We start from the raw sequence: 23240 nt of genomic DNA, 5'->3' as shown, positions 1-23240 counted from the left end.
GATGAGTGCCGTTTGCAGTCTTCTCTTTTCCCACTCTTTACTGTTGGTCCCAAAGGATTTTGTTCTCAGTCCCCTCTATTTCTTCCTCTACTCTCTCTCCCCCCGGGCTAATTCAAATGGTCCCCTGGCTTTAATTATTATCTCTTGGTCAATGTCTTCTAAATCAGCTTCCAATCCTTCCACTCCTATTCAAGTCTTGCATCTTCAAATGCCTCTCAGATATTTGTGTCTGTCTGTGCTACTGCCATCAGACTCAACATGGCTGTAGCTCACGAAAGCTTATGCTCAGATAAATTGGTTAGTCTCTAAGGTGCCACAAGTACTCCTTTTCTTTTTGCGAATACAGACTAACACGGCTGCTACTCTGAAACATGGCAAACACTGCCATTTTTCCTTCCTAACCTTCATATCCCCTCCCTTCTCCAGCACAGATAAGAACAGCACTGTCATTCCACATGATCCAGTTTCTTACTAGAGACTGTTATTTCTTCCTCTAAGTTTCTAAAATATAGTCTCCTACATTCCTACTGTAAACACACTTTCCCATACCTTGATCATCTCTCACTTTGGTCACTGCAACCTCATCCTTTTTGCGCCTGATTCTTTGTGTGAGTTGTATGCACAGCAACCCACTAAGGGACAGATGTGTACATTTAAAACAAACTCATCTCCACACTTTTTTGACAGCGATCAAAGTCACAAAGGCCCAGATTTTTTAAAAAGTTACTAGAGTGTTATGCACAAAATACTTTATTATCTACATAAGAACGGCCCTACTGGGTCAGACCAAAGGTCCATCTAGCCCAGTATCCTGCCTTCTGACAGTAGCCAATGCCAGGTGCCCCAGAGGAAATGAGCAGAACAGGTAAATCATCAAATGATCCACCCCCCGTTGCCCATTCCCAGCTTCTGGCAAACAGAGGCTAGGGACACAATCGCTACCACGCATACATTGCACTTGTGCATAGAATTACCATAAGAGCATACACAAATGGATATCATAATGTACAGTTGCTTGCACAAATGCCCTGTTTCCCAGCACAAAATATATATGATCTTGATCCTTGTTATTTAAAAATTTGGCCTCAAGTGTATTATTTATTGGAATTGAATGTAGGATATAATCTTCTCAGGATAAGGACTGTGTTTTCCTTTGTGGTTTGTACTGCACCAAGTACATCAATAAATAAATATATTAAACTTCTGAGCTAGATCCTTCTGTACAATCCATCTGCTTTGCTCCATTCTGGCAGTACAAAAATGCTAAAGCTGGTTTAACAACAAACCTGTGGATCTTCCTTGCATAGAAGGAATTCCTGAGTGGTATCATTGGCATGGTGGTGCCTCTATGATGCCCTTTTCCCTTGGCTCCTGATGTACTGGGTGGAGCTGTGTTAAAGGGACATGGCAGATGTGTCACTACACTCTGACAATCCCTACCTATCATAATGGACCCCTGAGGCTGTAAGCAGTCAGGTATAATTTAAAGCAGTCCTGAGGCTGTTCTAAGTTTGATTGGAGGGGATGGACTATCTTCTGGCCAATCCTAAGATTGGGGTGGTGGCACAAGTATGTCTTAAAAGAATGCAGAGAAAAGAATATATGGTGCATGACATATAGGACAAAACAATATACAGTAGAACTTCAGAGTTATGAACACCTTGGGAATGGAGGTTGTTCGTAGCTCTGAAATGTTCAGAACTCTGAACAAATATTATGGTTCTTTCAAAAGTTTACAACTGAACAGTGACTTAATACAGCTTTGAAACTTTATTATGCAGAAGAAAAATGCTGCTTTCCGGTTTTTTTTTTTTAGTACTTTACGTTTAACACAGGACAGTACTGTATTTGCGTGTGTGTGTGTGAGAGAGATCTCTGTTGCTGCCTGAATGCATTTCCAAATAAGATGTATGATTGACTGGTCAGTTCATAACTCTGGTGTTCATAACTCTGAGGTTCTACTGTATGACAATATGGCACCCGGTGAGCCCAATAAAAGCCCATGTGTTTAAAAATATTATATTAGAAAAGAACTTCCCTAAAGTGTATACTTTAGGTCCTCAGACACGTGCACACACAACAATAATTTATGTCAATGGGAGCTGAATATTTTGGCCTAGTGTGTTTAAAGAAAAGCCAGGGCTGCACGACTCTGCCTCTAAACATGCTCAACTAGAAAATAGTCTAAGTTTTCGTCACAAATGAGAGCAGACTTCTTCCACCATTCCTTTCACTCTAGACAGAACAAACAGCATTAATCATGATTACCAGTGGCTTGACCATCATATATTATTGAAAAAGGAGCTTACATTAAATAAAGAGAGTAGAAACATATTCCATAGATAACTAATGGTGCAAATTAGCAACTAAGCCTGTTTCTCCACTCATTTAGAGATACTTACATTAGGAATAACTCCATTACAGTGAACTCAGTGACATGCTATATCAGTATAGTTGAGAGAGAATCAGGCCATTAGACTTCCTTTTGGAAGTATATTGCTTAAAAAAATAATAATATCACATTTAATCAAGTTTTCCACTAACTTTCCAGTCCGTTGCAATTCTGGTCCACTGTGTCCTCCTAGGGGTACTGGGTCTCCGTGAGCTGCTGTTCCATTTGGCACTCCTGGGATCTTGCGTTTCTCCTAGAAGAAAGAAAAGCCATTTTCTATTGAGTTTCACCCCAAATGCAGTTTTAGCAAAGGACAGAAGTAGGCACGTGGTGCAGTCAGGTATTTTTTCTGTAGAGTATCCTTTTCAGTTTCTATGCAGAAGTGAAAGGGATGTGCATTTACAGAATTGTGTGCGTGTCCATTCTGTGGGGTGTTGTCATCTGAATGAAGCTGTGCTGCCTCCAAATAGGTCAGGGTGCTCTGACCCAGGAGAAGCAACTTGCAAACGGTAGGGTGTAGCAGCACTGCCGCTCAGTTAGTAGCACCACTTCTAAGCTTCCAAAGCAACCCTCTCTCCGCAGGAGTAGAGATGGCAGTAGAGCCAGAAGTGAGATGGTTTCAGTCAATAGGAGCTCTCTGTGGTGGCCATGGTACCAGCACTCTCCAATGGTAAGCTGCTTCTCTTCAGGAGGAAAGCACAGCAAAGTCCAGGTGTGGGCATGGGCTAGAAGCTGGACCCATGTCCCAGCAAGGGTGTTACTGACACCAGGAAGACATGCAGGCTACTGAATAGGCTAGTTTACCCTGGCTCCATCTTGACCACCATCTGCGGCAATTAACAAGTCACTTGGGATATCACCTCCGTCCCACAGCAGGGAGGGATCAAAGGGACTGCTGCTATTAACAAGAGAGTGACAAAAGGATAAGTCAGGGCTGGAGGACAATCCCTTGCTCCACAGCTATGCAGGCTCCCTGTGACTATTCCACCATTTTTAATGTAAACAAATAGGGACCCCCTTGTATATATTCCTGACTCCCTCTCTTCCCTGTTGGCTAAGGTCTGCAGTAACTCCCAGCACAGGTACAGAAGAGATTGGCTTACTTGGATGTAGAATGGGATGAGGACTTCTCTTATGTACTTTATGTCTCTATCTCCCAGCTAGCAGAGAAGCACCCACCTCCTTTGCAGCAAGTATGACTCATCTCAGCCCCTTCCCTGTTTCAGAATTGCTTAATTCAGTGCGCAGTGGATCTACCTATCCTTAAGGCTCTGTCCCATAGACTCAGCCCATTGTGGCTAGAAGTTGAACCCTTAAGTGCTGCAATAATTGTAAATCAATCTCAAAGGTTTCCCAAACATGGTGTTGCACCCATAAGGTGTGGAAGAATCTTATATATGAAAATATCATAAGGGGTTCCTTTGTTGTAAAAAAATAAATACAAAATTGGGTCCAAGGAAATTGTGCCAAAAAAACCCCCCAAAACCCATTTTAAATCAACAACAGACTAGGATGTTTTATATCTATTCTCTTTTTCTAGGTCATTATATTTCCACTTAAAACTAGCAACTCAGCAAAAACAGACCCATCTTTTGAATATAACAATAAACAAAATAATATTTATGTGACAAGTGTTCCCTTGCCAAGAGGCTTGAGGTGCCAAACAATTTAAAATGCAGTACAATTATAATCGAACAGTAGAAAAATAGATTGCATTTTAAAAGCCATTTAACCATTTGTTGAACATGTACTAACAATTAATTAACAGTTTAGGAACGCAATCTAGTTTGAACAAAAATATTTCTTTATTCCTGGACTTGCTTACACCTATCCTGATGAGAATGGTGTGTACCTAGGGAGGCCAAGGTCACAGTTTAAAAATAAAACAAAATACATTTCAAATATCTATGTTTCTGCAGAGTAACAATGGCTTCACAACATTCTCATTTATTAATCATTTCTATGGATGATAGAGATCTTGTACCAATTTCTCTCCTTTGCTTCAATCTTAAAGTGAGTTTACTTAACTTACTGATTTCTTATTTGAAGTGCAACAAGGACCATAGAAAGAGTAAAACTGTATCATTGCTTTCACAGTCCTGCCCTTTGAAAAGTAGGCAACCAATGTCCTTTGAAGTAAAGTAATAAAGTGATTGTTTTATCCAAAACCATGATTTACACCGACTATTCTAGTCTATACTACTGTATATAGGTTCTTGTATAGCGCTCTTCACCATAGTATCTGTGTGCCTTCCAGTAGTGCATTAAGCAACGTGACTAACATCTGTCACATGTTTTTTTTCATCCTCTCCCCAGGGGGAAGAGTGTGTACAGCATTTTGTTTTGTGTTACTGATATCCTATTATTGATATTAGGGCTCTTATGGCTGCTCTTCTATAGAATAAGCAGCACACAGATAAGAGCATAATTTGCCCAGAGAGGATTACATGAACAAAAGGCCTTTAGATTATCTTAAAAAATCACTAGATCAGCTTAGAAATGAACAAAAGACATTTTACACCCACAAAATAATTAAATGAGTATGTGGTCTATTGGAGAGCAGTTTCTCTCTCAGATACTTCTAACGCACCTGTCATTCTAGTATCTAAGTAACACAAAGTCAAAATCAATGCACTTGTTTTGTTCTATTTCATACAACTATTTGTCTCTGCTCAGAAGAGGCCGAGAACTGAACTAAGTATGAACATCAGTCTCAGCACCACAGGGGATTGTTCTTGCCAGTCCAGGGTCAGTGTGAGTAAGTTAAACAGCAAAGTAATGCATGGAAGTTCATACTTCAGCTTACTACATGTATTGTCATAGTAGATTAATAAAAGACTTTATCTTACAACATTTCTAGTCCACTAAACTATTAGAAACTCTAATTTGCACTGTGCATACCTGAGAGGGAACATTTTTGGGTGGCTCTATTCGAATTGTTGGGTCCCATTCTCCAGGAGGGAGAACTGTAACCTGATCAAGAAACTCATCTATTCCAGAAACCAAGTCATTACGATCTTTAGCTTTATAAGCAACATCATGGAATACCTGTTAAAGAAAACAAAAGAAGTGAAATACAAGAGATTCTCATTTTACATGTAAACAAGAGTGTAAAATCCTTCATGATATCCACTTCTCCAACATGGTATGTAACTTATTTATTTCCTCAGTTTTAAACTGAATCACAGCTTTGAACTAGCTGTAGTTTCTAGTAAGATAGCCAGTGTGGAAAGCACCCTTCAAGATTGCTGAATTTTCCAAGGATCTTACAGTTTAAAAAGTGTGGTTGGTTTCACTGAAAAGTGATTCTGTAAAAATGGCATTTTCCTATTCAACAGATCTGATCCGTGAGTGTGAATTTTGTATCTGCTTACTTCAATGACAAAAGTTTCTTCCTCTAACCATCACAGCTATGGGATCATAAACTGGATTCTAGTTCTGTTTGCACATCGTAAGAATGGTTAAACTATGTTCCAATTGGAGGCTCAAATCCTATCTTTGCTTACATCCATGCAACTTTATTGAAAAAAGCCAGATAGATCAGAAAAGCATGTCTGTGTATTTGGCTGCAGCAGCAGGAATATAATCATGGTGTTGAACCTTATACTACAAAATAAAAATGCTGAAATACAAGGGTTCAGAGACAAAAGTAAGTGCCTGAGATAAGTGATCCTCAGCTATCTAGTCACCTAGAAGTGTTAGTAAGCTTGCAGGTAGGTCAGTTATAGACAATATTTTCATTAAAATGTTACAGCAACTCTGCAAATGACTTCACAGACCTATACATTTATTAGCTATGGACTAACATCAGGATGTAGTTGCCAACTGTTCAAAGAGAGTTTCTCAAAGACGGACTTAAAATGATGGGGATTCCCACTAATTAGGCAGGTTGGCAAAGTATTTCAGGAGTACAGATGGGCACTGAGCCTGGTGAACTTTTTGGTTTGGGGTCATCCTCAGTTTGAAATAACTGTACAAACAAACAACAAGGAGTACTTGTGGCACCTTAGAGACGAACAAATTTATTTGAGCATAAGCTTTCGTGAGCTACAGCTCACTTCATCGGATGCATGCAGTGGAAAATACAGTGGGGAGATTTTATATACACACAGAACATGAAACAATGGGTGTTACCATACACACTGTAACGAGAGTGATCAGGTAAGGTGAGCTATTACCAGCAGGAGAGAAAAAAACAAAACCCAAAACCTTTGTGTAGTGATAATCAAGGTGGGCCATTTCCAGCAGTTGACAAGAATGTGTGAGGAACCTGACAGTTGACAAGAACGTGTGAGGGGAGAGAGGGGGGAAATAAACATAGGGAAATAGTTTTACTTTGTGTAATGACACATCTACTCCCCATCTTTATTCAAGCCTAAGTTAATGGTGTCCAGTTTGCAAATTAATTCCAATTCAGCAGTCTCTCGTTGGAGTCTGTTTTTGAAGTGTTTTTGTTGAAGAATTGCCACTTTTAAGTCTGTAATTGAGTGACAGAGAGATTGAAGTGTTCTCCGACTGGTTTTTGAATGTTGTAGTACTTGACATCTGATTTGTATCCATTTATTCTTTTACGTAGAGACTGTCCAGTTTGACCAATGTACATGGTAGAGGGGCATTGCTGGCACATGATGGCATATATCACGTTGATGGATGTGCAGGTGAACGAGACTCTGATAGTGTGGCTGATGTGATTAGACCCTATGATGGTGTCCCCTGAATAGATATGTGGACACAGCTGGCAACGGGCTTTGGATGTAGAAGCCCTCTACACCAACATTCCACACAAAGATGGACTACAAGCCGTCAGGAATAGTATCCTCGATAATGTCACGGCAAACCTGGTGGCTGAATTTTGTGACTTTGTCCTCACCCATAACTATTTCACAATGTATACCTTCAAATCAGTGGCACTCCCATGGGTACCCGCGTGGCCCCACAGTATGCCAACATTTTTATGGCTGATGTAGAACAACGCTTCCTCAGCTCTCATCCCCTAATGCCTCTACTCTACTTGCGCTACATTGATGACATCTTCATCATCTGGACCCATGGAAAAGAATTCCACCATGAGTTCCACCATGAGGAATTCCACCATGAGTTCAACAATTTCCATCCCACCATCAACCTCAGCCTGGACCAGTCCACACAAGAGATCCACTTCCTGAATACTACAGTGCTAATAAGCAATGGTCACATAAACACCACCCTATACCGGAAACCTACTGACTGCTATACTTACCTACATGCCTCCAGCTTTCATCCAGACCACACCACACGATCCATTGTCTACAGCCAAGCTCTACGGTACAACCGCATTTGCTCCAACCCCTCAGACAGAGACAGACACCTACAAAATCTCTATCAAGCATTCTCACAACTACAGTGCCCACCTGCTGAAGTGAAGAAACAGATTGACAGAGCCAGAAGAGTACCCAGAAGTTACCTACTACGGGACAGGCCCAACAAAGAAAATAACAGAACACCACTAGCCATCACCTTCAGCTCCCAACTAAAACCTCTGCAACGCATCATCAAGGATCTACAATCTATCCTGAAGGACGACCCATCACTCTCACAGATCTTGGGAGACAGGCCAGTCCTTGCTTACAGACAGCCTTCCAACCTGAAGCAAATACTCACCAGCAACCACACACCACCCAACAGAACCACTAACCCAGGAACCTATCCTTGCAACAAAGCCCGTTGCCAACTGTGTCCACATATCTATTCAGGGGACACCATCACAGGGCCCAATAACATCAGCCACACTATCAGAGGCTCATTCACCTGCACATCCATCAACGTGATATATGCCATCATGTGCCAGCAATGCCCCTCTGCCATGTACATTGGTCAAACTGGACAGTCTCTACGTAAAAGAGTAAATGGACACAAATCAGATGTCAAGAATTATAACATTCATAAACCAGTCAGAACACTTCAATCTCTCTGGTCACTCGATTTTAGATCTGAAAGTTGCAATTCTTCAACAAAAACACTTCAAAAACAGACTCCAACGAGAGACTGCTGAATTGGAATTAATTTGCAAACTGGACACCATTAACTTAGGCTTGAATAAAGACTGGGAGTGGATGTGTCATTACACAAAGTAAAACTATTTCCCTATGTTTATTTCCCCCCTCTCTCCCCTACTGTTCCTCACACGTTCTTGTCAACTGCTGGAAATGGCCCACCTTGATTATCACTTCAAAAGGGGTTTCTTTTTGTTTTTGTTTTTTTTTTCGTTTTTTTTCTCTCCTGCTGGTAATATCTCACCTTACCTGATCACTCTCGTTACAGTGTGTATGGTAACACCCATTGTTTCATGTTCTCTGTGTATATAATATTTCCCCACTGTATTTTCCACTGCATGCATCCGATGAAGTGAGCTGCAGCTCACGAAAGCTTATGCTCAAATAAATTTGTTCGTCTCTAAGGTGCCACAAGTACTCCTTTTCTTTTTGCGGATACAGACTAACACAGCTGCTACTCTGAAACCTGTACAAACAAACTACAGTTAATCGATAAATACCTCATCTGTCATTAGTGTTGCAATTGATCTTCCAATCTCATGGTACTGTTGGCCCTTCCCTAGTGGTCCCAGAAGAATAAACAAAAATCTGCAAATAAAAAGCCAAAAACCAGATATTTCAAGAATGGAAAACTTAAATTAACATCATGTAACACAGAAAAGTTCATAAAATTGATTAGAGGAAGTAATATCTAAAGGGGGGAAATAACCTCTCTCTAAATATCCTTACATGGTAATTTAAAATTGGAGACACAATTACAAAATATTACATAAATGTGTATTATGCAAGGAGCATTCAGAGATGGTCTGAATAGCTGTAAATACCCAAACTCACTTAGGTTCCACAAACATGCAATTAAATTGTGGGTATTCTAAAGATTAGGCAAAAGTACTTTTGACAGAAGCATATATTATCAGTATGTAGCATTTTTGCAAAATTATGGAAGATACCCTATCCCCAGACAGACACACAAAGTGTGGGAAATAAGTATTGTTGTCTTCTCACTATGTCTTTTATTTAAGAGGATTCTAGTCCTCCTCTATGCCATTCCCTATACATCTATTTTCAAGTATCGGAACTATGGAATGTTCTGCCAAGAGCTCATGGGGTTGCCAAATAGAGCAACTGTCAAAAAATTTTCATTGTAAACTTTTTTCTCAAAAAAATGATGATTTTAAAAAAATAAAATTGTTCATAGAAAGTTTTTCTTTAATTTACCCAACCAATTAAAAAAAATACCCCAACTTTTTTTTACTAGCGGCAAAATGAAAGCAGGGGAAAACTGGAAAACTCAAAACCCAAAACATTTTCAGTTTCAGAAACAAAAATGTTTTTGAATTTTCATCAAAAATTTTGAGAAGCTTTTTCCCCTGTTTTTTGCAGATCATACTCGCCATATTTTGACCAGCTCTTGAGCCATGTTGTATAAAGAAGATGCAGTATGTAGAGTTTTCATCCCCGTATAGTTGTATAGGTGCACGCGCACACACACACATATATATTTGCCAGTTAGCCAACCATCAGCCAGATTTGTTTTCCAAGTTCATGTTTACTAAAGTGACAAACCCAGTTAGAGCTGATCTAACTGTCCATTAAGAATTCAGCCTTTTTTTTCTCCATGCAAATCACTCAGAAACTGAATTCAGTGAATATACTTGTTATTCATAAGTATTCACCAAGTATTTATATGAACACTTTTTACTGTGGGGTGGTCAAGCTACTCACACCATGAATAATGAATAGTCAGAGTATGATTGGTCACCCAAGTCACATGGTTTTGTTTCTACTCTGTTTAAAATCAGCAAATGGCAAAGAATGAATGATGAACAGAGCACTTCTAGCATGAGTTAGTTCTTGGACAAATAATTATCCAGAACACACTCATGATTTTGCCATCAGCTCAGAGTAATGGGCACTGCACTGCTGCATCACCAAGAGTTATGATCTCCCTGCTGGTTCCCTCACTGCTTGGATAAGGGAGTAGACTGCTTCTGTTCTGTTCCCAGTCCATTGGTCCAGTTATGCTATCTGGCACATTAGTGGGGTGAGGTTAAGGCTCTGTCCACTCCACACCCCATTTTGTGCCTACCTGTGCAAGAAGGGGATGTGGCGGCTGTGAAAAACCTTCTTCCCCGGCCATTCTGCTACCCACGATGACTCTGCACCACCACATTAGCTGGGCCACAATTAGTCCCTTATATTAAAATTAACTAAATATTAATATTTAATTAAATATTAATTATTAATATTTCCACCGACATTTGTACTAATCCCCAATTAGTTTTAACTTTTCACAGACAACTACATTTTGTATCAGCATATCATTGTTTATATTGTGGTAGCATCCTCAATGTTTAGCTTTCCTGGGAAATTTCTCCCCTCTTTTACTTCATTTTAAAATTATTTAGACAATAAAATAAAAAGTTAGAATTCATTTCTTCCCCTCTCCAGGTTCTCCTGAAAGGGAGAATACAAGCCAAATCCAAGGATGCAAAGGGAAGGGGTCTAATCATGGAGAACAAACTATGGGAGGAGCAGTGGTGAAATTTGTGGGTACTGGAATCCAATCACCCCTTTCAGTTCTCTCTTTTTCAGCTGTTTACCCCAGATGCCTACTGCTCTTGAACAATACTATGTTAATAAAGAATTGGAATGGGCTCTATTCTTTATACCAATGTATTTATTTCCTTTGTCATTTCTCCCTTCAGGAAAAGTTATGCAGGATTATGCAAACAATTATAACTCCCAGGTAACCTGATCAACCTCTTTGCTGTTTACTCCTTCAGTTTCTTAGCAATTCGTCTGTAATGTTTGTAATTCAAATATGCTAATCCGTTCATCATAGTTTCAGAAACAGTGCACTTCTGCTTCTACTTCTGAGAAGGGCACACAGGCCTCAGATCCAATAATTAACCTAAGTATGCACTATTTAAAGGAAGGAAAGGAAAGGTAAGGTGTGTGCCCCTCTTATGAGGTAACAATTCATTTAGTAACTGGATAAAAAACAGGGCTGAAGGATGATTCCCATCCACATCCACAAATGCAATTTAGAAAAATGTGAAATGGAATGAACTACCATCTATATTTTTAGCACAATCTACACTTACCTTGTTGGAATTGGAACTTCAGCTAGTCCTGAAAGCAATACTGCAGGGGACAATCTGACAAAAGCAACTACAGCACGATCCAAAAACTCTAGTTCACCAACTAAAATGTTTGACGCTTCAGCTCCAGGAGGTATCTTTTTCATAAAGTGTAGGTCAACCTAATAATTAAAAGAATAACAGCAGCAAAGTTCAAAAGAAAAGGTTTGGTATATTATCTGAAAAACTAAGGTACACAACAATCTCTCTCTATTTCAATGACACAGAGTCACCACCTAACGTACGACCAGCTGCCTGAGTTCACTTCACTTGGTCACCACCTAACGTACGACCAGCTGCCTGAGTTTTTTTAACCAGTCTACTTGCAATGTTTTCTTTTCTTGAATAATTTTAAAAAGAGAAATAAATGAATGGTTCTCTGTAATATGAATAACTATCAGTCTTTAGCATTTGCCCAAGTGTGCAAACGGAATATAGATAATCCCACTGCACAACTTTTAATGCATCCTAAATACTTTACCTACAGGGCCAAAGCAAATATTAATGGGAAATACACCATTTTTTGTTTTCTTCTATCTTCTTTATTATGCTAATTAAAGTAGTTATGAGAGGGCAAAGCCTTGGCTTTGTCAGCAGGTGCTGCATAAAGGAAACTTGAATTCAGTGGATGAGGTTGCCATGCTAGAGTCCCAACAAGACGGGAGATTGACACCTTCCTTCCATGACTGTTTCTTATCAACCAAAAATCACAAAGCACTATTGGTGTCAGGCTTGGAGGAAAATGTTTTCCAACCTCATGACCATGAGAAAATAAGCTATGAACATAAGTGACGTGGGGTAATAAGTTTGAAGCTACAGAACAGTGGTACTCAATGTTGAAGAGATGGAGAAGCCATGTCACTACTGAATGGCATCACAGGTTGATTATCCCTTATATAAAGTTCCTTAAGGCCTGACTGGAACAAGCTTTTGGCAAGAGTCAGACCCGTCTTAAAGACATACAAACATTCAACTTTTTAATTTTGTTTTATTTTAGATTTGAAATGTGCTGGGTGTATATCAAACATTAAAACTCATTTAGATTGTTAAAGCTGGATCTTGATTGCACCATTATTTCTATATAGTCTATAGTTATTTGCCTGATATTCAGACTCATTCATATATTTATGTATTACTTCCACAGTACCATTCTAAATGTCATTATGTAATAACGATAGTAATACAACATGTATAATTGACTTCATAATGCACTAGTCTTGCCTAAGAACTTCAGACTATATGGTTTTGTCATTTGCTTTCTTTTCACTAATTTAAACACAACAACAGTGACCAAATCCAATATAAACTGTTAAAGTGGACCATTTTAATGTCTATCTTACAGCCATCTGTCAGTACTAGTGTAAATAGTCTTCGGTAATATTTAGAAAACTGTTTTGTTTGCAAATGGCTCTGGCACTTACTCAGAATTTAGACATAACAGAGTTGCCTGTGTTATGAAATATATTTTTAAAATTTTATTATTTCCGTAAACCCAAAAAGCCATGTTTCTAATGTTACCCCAATCTAGCATAAGCCTTCTTTATGATAACATGAATGGTATTTCAGAGTGTTAGACAACTGACAAACCAACATGAAGGACTGAGGACTAGTAGACTGAAAGGTCTGAGTATATTTTCAGAGGACTAAGCTATCAGAGTCTCAGCAGATGCTTGAGAAAAGATCTCTTTCTCTTTTTGATTATTTTTTTAAAAATACATTGCCTATCATGGTCTCCAGGGGCTTCTGCCATGAATTAAAATTACAATCACAAAAAATTGAAACAGCAGCTGCTCCTCACCCCCAAAACCAGAAAATACCTAACTAGAGATGAAATCAAAATCCCAAACAATAACCTGTTATTGTACCCCAAAATCTGAGTAGGTAGACGAGCCCTGCAGTGTGCCATATTTAGGCTATTTCAGACCAAAAGATCTAAGACTGGGGCCCTTCATGGTAAACAGTTTATACTGAGGCGATTCCAGCTGGAGCTTTTCTACTGCGTGCAGTTTGGTAATATTATATGAAGAGAGAGGCACTCGCTCACATAGGCAGATCCCAAGTCACTCAAGGGCTTTATAGGTTAAAATCAACACCTTAAGCTTAATCAAGAGACAACTAGGCAGCTGGGATAGATCATGGAGCATTGTGTCATGTGCTCAGGGTAAGAAACTCCACAGAGCAGGTGGACTGCTGCTTTCCGAATTAACTTTGGTTTGTGACTGGATCTTAGGTGTTGTCCCACATTAGCATGCATCTGAGGTGAGAAAGGCATCGTTGATAGTGGCAAGTTTCACATGGGAAAGAAAACAATCATACTCTCCTGGCCAAATGAAAATGAAAAAAGGACTTCCAGTAAACTGCTGCTATATTATCATTTAAGAGCTGGGGTTCCAAGAATACCTCTAGACTGTGAAGTCTCACAGCCAGCACACACCCCCCACTTCGGGGAGAGAGGATCTTCGCTATACCTTCCAGTTACTTCCTCCAACCTACCAGTTTCACCTCACTTTTGTTGAAAAAGAGCTTCAGCCAGCTAGCCTTCATTCATGCCCCAATCTCAATGAGACACTGGCAAATTTATTTGATAGGACTGGCTGAATTAGGTTAGAAATAAAACTGGGATTCATCAGTATATGAAGGTACCACAACCCATTCCTCCTCACTAACTCTCTTAACAGCTCCATACGCACTGGACAGGATGGGAGAGAAGGTGAACTCAATAGGACACCACATGAGACTGCCCTTGGAGATGAAGAGCAACTATTCAACATCACCTTCTGGGAAGGCTCAGCAATGAAGGAATACTGGAACTGAATCCCACCCAATCCTGTTATAGTTCAAAGCTGAATCAATCATATCTCATGATCAATGGCATCACATGTATTTTGAAAGATCTTACAGTATCAGCATGGAATTCGGCTTTGATTAAAAAATGCTCTGTTTCTGTGCTGACCACATATATGTTGTAAGTGAGGGGGGCAAAGGTGCAGTCTCTTTAACACTTCCCTGCGGAATAGCCCAGCCTGCAGTGTAAATCAGAAGCAGAGAAGAATGATAGCGCAGTAAGCTTCAGTCATTCCCAGCCCACTCTGACACCAGGGGCTAGGATGGGGGCCAGGATCGACCCCTTAACCCAGGGGTGGCCAACCTGTGGTTCCAGAGCCACATGCAGCTATTCAGAAGTTAATACGTGGCTCCCTCTATAGGCACTGACTCTAGGGATGGAGCTACAGGCACCAACTTTCCAATGTGCCAGGGGGTGCTCACTGCTCAACCCCTGGCTCTGCCACAGGCCCTGCCCCCCTCCACACCTTCCCGCGCCCTCCCCTGAGCCTGCTATGCCCACGCTCCTCCCTCTCCTCTCCCCCATCCCCCAAGTCTCCTGCACACCACGAAACAGCAGATCAGGAGGTGAGGGAAGAGAGGGGAGGCGCTGATCGGTGGGGCTGCCAGTGGGTGGGAGGCGCTGGTAATGGGAAGGGGAAGCTGATGCGGGGCTGCTGACGTATTACTGTACATTGGCAATGTACATTGGTTATTTCTGGCTCCTTCTCAGGTTCAGATTGGCCACCCCTGCCTTAAACTATCTCTAAGCCATCCACAGAAGTCTGATGCGTTCAAGTAGCAATCAAAGGGCAGATTGCAGTGTTGAATCTGGCTCCTGATCTTTATCCATCAACAGGAAGATGTACTCTACCAATACCACCAATGCAGCCTTTGTGCTGTATCTGGATTGATATCCAGATTGAGGAGGCAAGTTGCTTAGAAGTTTGGAATGTTAGAAGGAGCCCTTGGGGAGCTGGATTAGTGGGCAGAGTGTAAGCGAGGCATCAAAGGCGCTTTTTGTAGAAGATAAAATGAAATTAACATGTTGAACAAAATTAGAGTAAGAAATTACAATACTCAGGAGAAGTACTTTAAAAGTATTGTCCACATGGCACCAGCAAAGTGCTCTAGAAGGGTGTGATTTGCTGAGCATTCTAATGCATCACGCACTCTTTCCCATATAGACCTTGTTGGCGCACTCTAAAAGTACCTTCATTTGCATTAACATAGTCCTCTTTGAAATGAGACTATATTATTGTGAAGTAGGAACCTTTTAGAGGGCAGTTTGCATGCAGCATGCTAGTGCACTTTAGAAATCACACCCCTCTAGTGCACTTTGCCACACCATGCAGACAAGCCCATTGTGTGCTCTGCATAACATTACTTTCCCCTCAATCTAAGCACGTTATCCAATTACTGCTGTCAGAAGTTACTATACTGGCACTTATCAAGGGAGATTGTATCCCTAAATATACAGGCTTAAGAGGATAAACTAAACTATATAAAATACAGCTAGGAAAAAGTCTTCTAGTTAAAATTCCATGAGGCAATTTTATCCACGTAAACAAAAGCTGTCTCTTTCCTACTTCATGAAACCACTACTGGTGTTTAACTTACTGAGGGTTCTTAAGATTAACTAGAAAGGTGGGACCTTGTTACCCTATCACACCCAGGAGTACGTGAACAATTTTTATAGTAGGGCTGCTGTTGGTGGAAACCACGGTGTTTGTTATTACTATTTCAAGCCAGCGGGCATTGCAGCACCCCCAGCACCTCTTGGTCCAGCACCACTGCTCACACCAGTGAGAATCCGGAATAGTTCTGGTGAAGTCAATGATATCATATCAGTGTAAAACTGGTGAATGAAGGTTCAAAATCTGCTGTCTCCATTTTCCTTCAGCATGAAAAGCATACCTTGAAAACAGAGTCTGGTTTCGAAAGCTGTAGAGTCAAAGACCCACAACTATGAGTTCAGTGGGTTCTGACATTCAAATTTTAAAGTGATTGTGGAGAACTGAGAAAAGCATTAAATGAAGTGGTGTAGTGTTCTCCAGGTTGCTGTTGATCTCATCGCTGCACTTTTAAAATTTAAATTAGACAAATCTATTTTTATTGTTACCCTTTACAATAGATGTTACATTTCAATACACAGAACATTCACCAAAAAATATTAATATTACTGTGCACCAATTAACACTTTTAAAAACAACATTGAATAAAAATGTTATACTCTAAAAAGGAATACATTTGTTTACTGATACCTATATTTATGTATTTACAGGATTAGTACTGGCCTCCAATTTGAATTACATGTCTCTGTTATAGTGAAATTTCCTTATAACCAGTGTAGAAAGACAGCCAGAGCGCTGCCTCATCTCTCTCTCTCTCTCTCTCTCTCTCTCTCTCTCTCACTCTCTTAGTGATGCAAAGATCCTTTTCATGTCTTTGTTTCATCCCATGTAGACAACTGTACTGCCCTTTTTAGGGCTGATTCCTAGCCCCTGCACAAAAAACTGACAGACTTCAGCTGGTACAAACTGCTGCTGCTAGGATTCTGTCTGGCACCAGATGGAGTGAGCACATAACTCTATTGCTGGCTCAATTATACTGGCTGGCAGTCAGATTCCACAACAGATTCAGATTTCTATTCTTCACTAACTGTATACATCCCTTTAGAATGTTAGTTCTAATAACCTTTCCTGACTTGCTCAAATCTTACCCACCCAAGCACCAGTTGAAGTCATCTGTTGCTGGCATGCCTATCTCATGCCTGTACCTAATGTGAAAGTTTGTTTTAGGCACGCAGCACCTTCTCCAAAGATGAGGGACATTTTTTATACCAAAACTGAAGACTAGCTTGTGTTTCCTTGCTTTCTATTATTAGTTTGTCATTAAAAACCATACCACTGAACTACTATACAACTTTGTAAAGTGCATTGAAAAATCTTGGCGTGACACAATGCTATGAAGTTATAGACATTTAACAAAAGCAAATTATTCTTCAGACACACAGAATCCACAAAAGCAGGTTACAAAAAGGGCATTTTACATTTACGCATTATTCCCACAAGAGAACATATGCTAAGTCCAAATGATAAGCAATCTGTATTACTTTCCTACTTAGTCAGCCCTTTACTCATTTCTGAGACCTCTCCCTACAATCTGTTGCCTCCTTACAGTGTTATGCAATGAAAAGTGTGTCTAATCTCCTGGAATGTGATTTCCTGTTAGCAATATTTTAACAACGTTTTATTCGAAACATTTAAAAACCTTCTTTATTGTAGGTGCAACATATGTATTTTGTAGCATTGACATGTGACAATTTATAATATTGAAGTGAAACATTTTTAGAGCTTTCTCTGATTAACACAAACCACTCTTGTTATTTAAAATTTCTTCTTGCCAGTCAGAAGGCTCTTTTCACAGTCAATAAATGCTTACCTTGCTAAAGTCAACAGTGCTGTTTTCTCTGCTCACGTCATTTTTATTTTCAATGCAGGCAGGAGCAGACTGTGGAGAAACAATCTGACCTGCTAAAAAAATATATTGTTATTACAGAATACTAACAATTATTTACATTTCTACAGAAGCATTCTATGAAACAAGTGTTAGAATTAAATTAGAGTATCACATATGTTTCATACTGCATGTGTATGAGAATGTAAGCATGGAAGTGAAATTAAAGACTTATTTAGAACAACAGACAAATTCTCAACAGACATAACATTCATTAGCTGAAGCTAGAGATGGGAGAATCCATTTTAGAAAAATTTAAACCTACTGTTGAATATTGTGAGGACAGATTTTTGTGCCATTCACAGCGTATAAGTTCTGTTAAGAGTTGTTACTCCATTAAAAAATCCTTATTTAAAAAACAGTCCCACATCTACCAAGGAAATTTCCTAAGCAATGTGAGGAGCTGCCAACTTTAGGCCTCAGTCCTAAAAACTTACCCACGTGAGTAGTGAATCAAAGGGGACTTCCCATGTGCATAAGTTTCCTCATGTGCATAAATGGGCATTGACTAGCATGACAACCAAAGCTAGAATAAAGTATCTTGTCATGAAAAATAAATGTATTGAAATTTAGGCTGTTCAAAAAATTATAAATTGTTAAATAAATATTGAAATGGAAAAAAAACTTTTAAGTGAAGAAATTCCCAATAAAATCCAGGCAGGAAGAAACACAAAATATTTATAAAAATTAGAAGTGCTCAGGACAGGAGGAAGTGTTCAAACATAAGCCATAATCATACAAACAAACACAGGCATGAGTTTATTCACATTAGTGGTGCTAGTGAAGCTAATGGGATTACTCATGAATGAAGTTATACATGGGGGTACTATGTGTTTGCAGGATTAAGGCCTTAGACTAGTGTCCTTATAGCACAATGGTCATGTGGAAATATGGCTCTTCCAGTCTTATGTAGACCAGCACAATGAGTAATGATGTGTGGTTCTCAGCCTGGTGTGACTCGCAGCATTTTCCATCTTCTCATTTGAATATCATTCTTTGTTTTTCTAGTTACAGTCAGTTATCTATTAATCTCAACTGAGTTGAGTATTTTTAGCCATTTAAGAAGAGGGACAAACATTATTACTTAAAAGTTGTTTTACAGGTCTCCGAAACAAACAAGCAAACAAGCAATAAGGCTATAGGAAACTAATATTCTTGTAGGGGAAGCCTGACTAAGTGTGAATAATAACATTGCGGTAAAATAGTCAGGTTTTGCCACTGAAGGTGCAAAAAGAGGATTAGTAGCAGAAGAAGGGCATGTAAGGGAGAAAAATATCCATTCATATATTTAAAATATATTAATTAATGTGGCCACTCATCTCCCTCTGGAAGACAAGGGAGGGAATGGCAAGGGAAAGAACAGTTCATTTAATTCCTTTGGTTTGATTGTGAGAATTAGAGTAAATCCTATCTCAAAAAAACCCTGTAAAATTTAAAGGACTTGGAGGGGAGGGAGACACACACATAAATACCTTGGGTGAAAAAAATGTTGAACTGATTGGGTGGGAAGTGGCAGGTCAGAAGGGGAGAAAGTTGGGGAACCTAGCCACAGACAGAAAACTCCAGGCATCTAAGGGGGGTGTAAAAGAAGGCCTGACAACTGAAAGCCTAGCAGCAAGTAAGATGTCTAGTAAGGGTGAGTGACACTGTAATAAAAATCAGGAGCAACTCAAGAAATAAAGGGCCCAAGCCTGCAAGGTACTAAGAAGCAGATTTCCAAAGGTATTTAGGTGCCTAAAGATGCAGATAGTTAGGTACTCCAGAGCTAAGCAGCTAACCTTTTTTAGGCACTTTTGAAAATCCCCACTGCACCTTTAGGTACCTAAATCTGCCCCTAAATACACTCAGCTGCCATCAGGAAAAGCTAAGCAACTTGCAGGATCACGTCCTGTGGGGAGCTATAGAAGTACCTTAACCCTGGACAAAGAATAGATGTCCAGCTTTCTGCCACACAATCAATGAGCATTCCAGTGAAGAACTGACAGGGATTTTCTGATTTCCACAAATCAGAAAATGTGATTTCCACAAAATCAAAGTTTTTCATAGGAAATTGTCTATGTTGTCAAAACAAAGGTTGAAAATATTGAAATTTATGATGAGATGAAAATTCTGATATTTGATCAATTCTGTTCCAGACAGAGAAGGAGAAAAAGAGCGAGTACTCTAGCAAATGCATCTAAACAAGCAGGTTACAATTCTGAGATATTTCATATTTAATTTTATTAATTAATAATTAATAGATTAATAGATTATTGTAATCTGAAAAATTTCCCATAAAACAAGGATTTTAAGAGAATGTTAATCTATACAAATGTTTCAGGGGAACAGCTACAATTTTTCCAAACGGTTCTCCCACTACTAGTTGTACATATTCGGTTATGAATGGGCAAACTGTTAATTAGCAGCCATTCAATTTGCCAGTCTCAAAATTATAACTTTAACTTTTAAAAAAATCAACTTCATACCCTTCATACCATATATTACTGCATATTACTATGTTTTCATGCTTTAAAAATTGGATTTTGATATGTAGCAATATCCTAGAATCATATTGGACCATAACCCTCCCAGACAATAGTGTTCAACTTCTTTTGATTATAGAACCACAGTATGTGAATACAACTTCTGCACCATTCTAGTGATTTCAATAATGTAATGTAAAACTCTCTGGTGACTCTGTACTGCATTTTTATTATTATTATTATTTTGCATTCTATTAAAGTGAAATGCACCCCTGTGGAGAGGCCCAGGAGAAAGCTTTTGCACCACTTACGTCACACTTAAGCTCTTTGCTAAGTGCTAAAGGTACCCTTAAATAGAGTTGGGCTTTGTATGCACATGAGTTAATTTCACCCTAATAGACTGCATGAAGAATAAATGCAATACAAAAATCGCCAGTGGTTTACATTACTCAGGGAAGAATTTCACAACTAGTAAGCATATGTAAACCAGAAGAGAGAGGTGTTCCAAAATGTCTGGGCCAGATTCTGCACTCAGTTACACCCACAGAACCCTAATGATTTGGTTGGGATCTTAAGGGTGTAAGAGAATGTAAAATTTAGATTTGTAACTTAAGATCTATTTATTTATTTTTCTAGGCAAACAGGAAACATGTATAATTACAGATATTAGCATATACATTTTGTATGCGAGAGAGAGAGAGAGAGAGAGAGAGAGAGAGAGAGAGAGAAGTTAAACTTTTTTTCATAACTTAGTATTTACATCTGTATTATTATTCCATAAAGTGAAAGCTGAAATGCAATTCTTTAATTAAATTCTGGCCCTTGTACAAAGATGGAGTAAATGGGAGCAGAGATGTTTGGCAGGAGAAATAAAATCATCTCCTACGACTCCAAGCAAGACCATGGACATACTGCGCAGACTGTTATAACTGCTACAGTGCAGACTCAAACTTCACATAAGCATATACCTACCCATTGAGCTGGGGGTGTGATTCCCAGCTCAAGGAGAAATACTGGCTATAGCTTTTGCAGAGCTACCGTGCTAAAAATAAAATGTTGCTGCAGCAGTGCAAGCTGATGGTGTGGCTACCTGCCCCAAGTTTGTACCTATCCAAGACCCGAGGCATGTACTCAGGACAGCTAGTCCATCCTACCACTTGTGCTGCCACAGCTACCCCTTGTGTTTAGCTCTTTCTCCATGAGAAGGGCAATCATCATATCTAATTTTAAAAAGGGGAACAAAGAGGGCTAAGGGAATTATAGACTAGTCTACCTAACTTTGATAGCTGGAAAGATACTGGAACAAATTATTAAACAATCAATTTGTAAGCACTTGGAGGATAATAGGGTGATAAGGAATAGCCCTGTCAAACAAGGAAATTTGGTTGGTTACTGGCCTAGTAGATAGGGCGAAGCAGTAGATGCGTTATATCTTGATTTTAGTGAGGCATTTGACACTGTCCCACATGACATTCTCATAAGCAAACTAGAGAAATGTCTAGATTAAATTACTAAAAGGTGGGTCCACAACTCGTGAAAGACTGTATTCAAAGACTAGTTATTCAATGGTTCCCTGTCAAACTGGGAGGGCGCATCTAGTGGTATTCCACAGGGACCAGTCCTGGGTCCAGTACTATTTGATATTTTCATTAATGATTTGGCTAACAAAGTGGAGAGTATGCTTATAAAATCTGCAGATGACACCAAACTGGGTGGGGTTGAAAGCACTTAGGAAGACAGCATTAGAATTCAAAATGACCTTGACAAATTGGAGAATTGGTGTGAATTCAACAAGATGAAATTCAATAAAAACAAGCGTAAAATGCTTCACTTAGGAAGGAAAAATCCAGTGCACACGTACAAAATAGGGAATAACTGGCTAGGTAGAAGTACTGCTGAAAAGGATCTGGGCGGTTTTGTGGATGACAAATTGAATGAGAGTCAACAATGTGATGCAGCTGCAGAAAAGTCGAATTTCATTCTGCTGTGTATTAATAGGAGTATCACATGTAAAACATGGGAGGTAATTGTCTCGCTGTACTTGGCACTGGTAAGGCCTCAGCTGGAGTACTGTGTCCAATTCTGGGCACGACACTTTAGGAAGGATGTGGGCAAACTGGAGTGTCCAGAGGGAAGCAACAAAAATTATAAAAGATTTAGAAAACCTTACCTATAAGGAAAGATTAGAAAAACTGGGCATATTTAGTATTGAGAAAAAACACTGATGGGGGACCTAATAGTCTCAAATAAGTTAAGGGCTGTTATAAAGAGGGGGGTGATCAGTTGTTCTCCATATCTACTGAAAGTAGGACAAGAAGTAATAGGCTTAATCTGCAGCCAGGGAGATTTACGTTAGATATTAGGAAAAACTTTACCTATAAGTGTAGTTATGCTACGGAATAGGCTTCCAAGGGACATTGTGAAATCCCCAATATTGGAGGTTTTTAAAAACAGTCTGGACAAACACCTGTCTAGGACAGTCTATGTTTACTTGGCCCTGCCACAGCACAGGGAGTTGGATTTGATGACTTCTTGAGGTCCCTTCCAGCCCTCCATTTCTAAGATTGTATGAGACCTACAGTGAGTATGAATTCTCGAGATGGGAATCACACTCTCAACTCAAAGTGTAGACAGCCTGGGAACCTCTAACCACCTAACATGACGTCAATTTTTAATGGTCTAAACACTTGCTTTCACAGTTGTGTCTAGTAACTCCCTATGGTAACAGAAATGCACACAACAGGAAACACAACAGGCCCCAGTCAGTATGTGGAGTTTATGAATGGCTTTTGTTCTTTTTGCACGCACAAGACTTTATTTTTTATTTTCCATGTATGGTACAGCCATCTGGAAACAAATGATTTCATGA

General features: G+C 39.4%; 1 protein-coding gene across 5 annotated transcripts in view; it reads right to left on the bottom strand.

Annotated features, from left to right (window-relative positions):
* Positions 1–23240, bottom strand: part of SLC4A10 (solute carrier family 4 member 10) — a 285654-nt gene that overhangs the window by 59789 nt on the left and 202625 nt on the right. For 4 of the 5 annotated variants that reach the window (XR_014713600.1, XM_084643433.1, XM_084643434.1 and 1 more), the window contains exons 7-11: positions 17835–17926; positions 11532–11689; positions 8925–9012; positions 5294–5440; positions 2545–2645 (exon numbers count right to left, since the gene is read on the bottom strand). Coding sequence is in view for 4 of the 5 variants with exons in the window: in XM_084643433.1 (XP_084499559.1) it covers positions 2545–2645; positions 5294–5440; positions 8925–9012; positions 11532–11689; positions 17835–17926 (586 nt within the window). In the remaining variant the exon portion in view is untranslated. The remainder of the gene's footprint in view (positions 1–2544; positions 2646–5293; positions 5441–8924; positions 9013–11531; positions 11690–17834; positions 17927–23240) is intronic. The other variant, XM_084643432.1, reaches the window with a different exon arrangement.

Source organism: Lepidochelys olivacea (genome assembly GCF_965140295.1).
Source record: "Lepidochelys olivacea isolate rLepOli2 genome assembly, chromosome: 11".
Taxonomy (NCBI): domain Eukaryota; kingdom Metazoa; phylum Chordata; order Testudines; family Cheloniidae; genus Lepidochelys; species Lepidochelys olivacea.
Note: the sequence above shows the minus strand (reverse complement) of the source record. Positions and strands in the feature narration are given on the sequence as shown.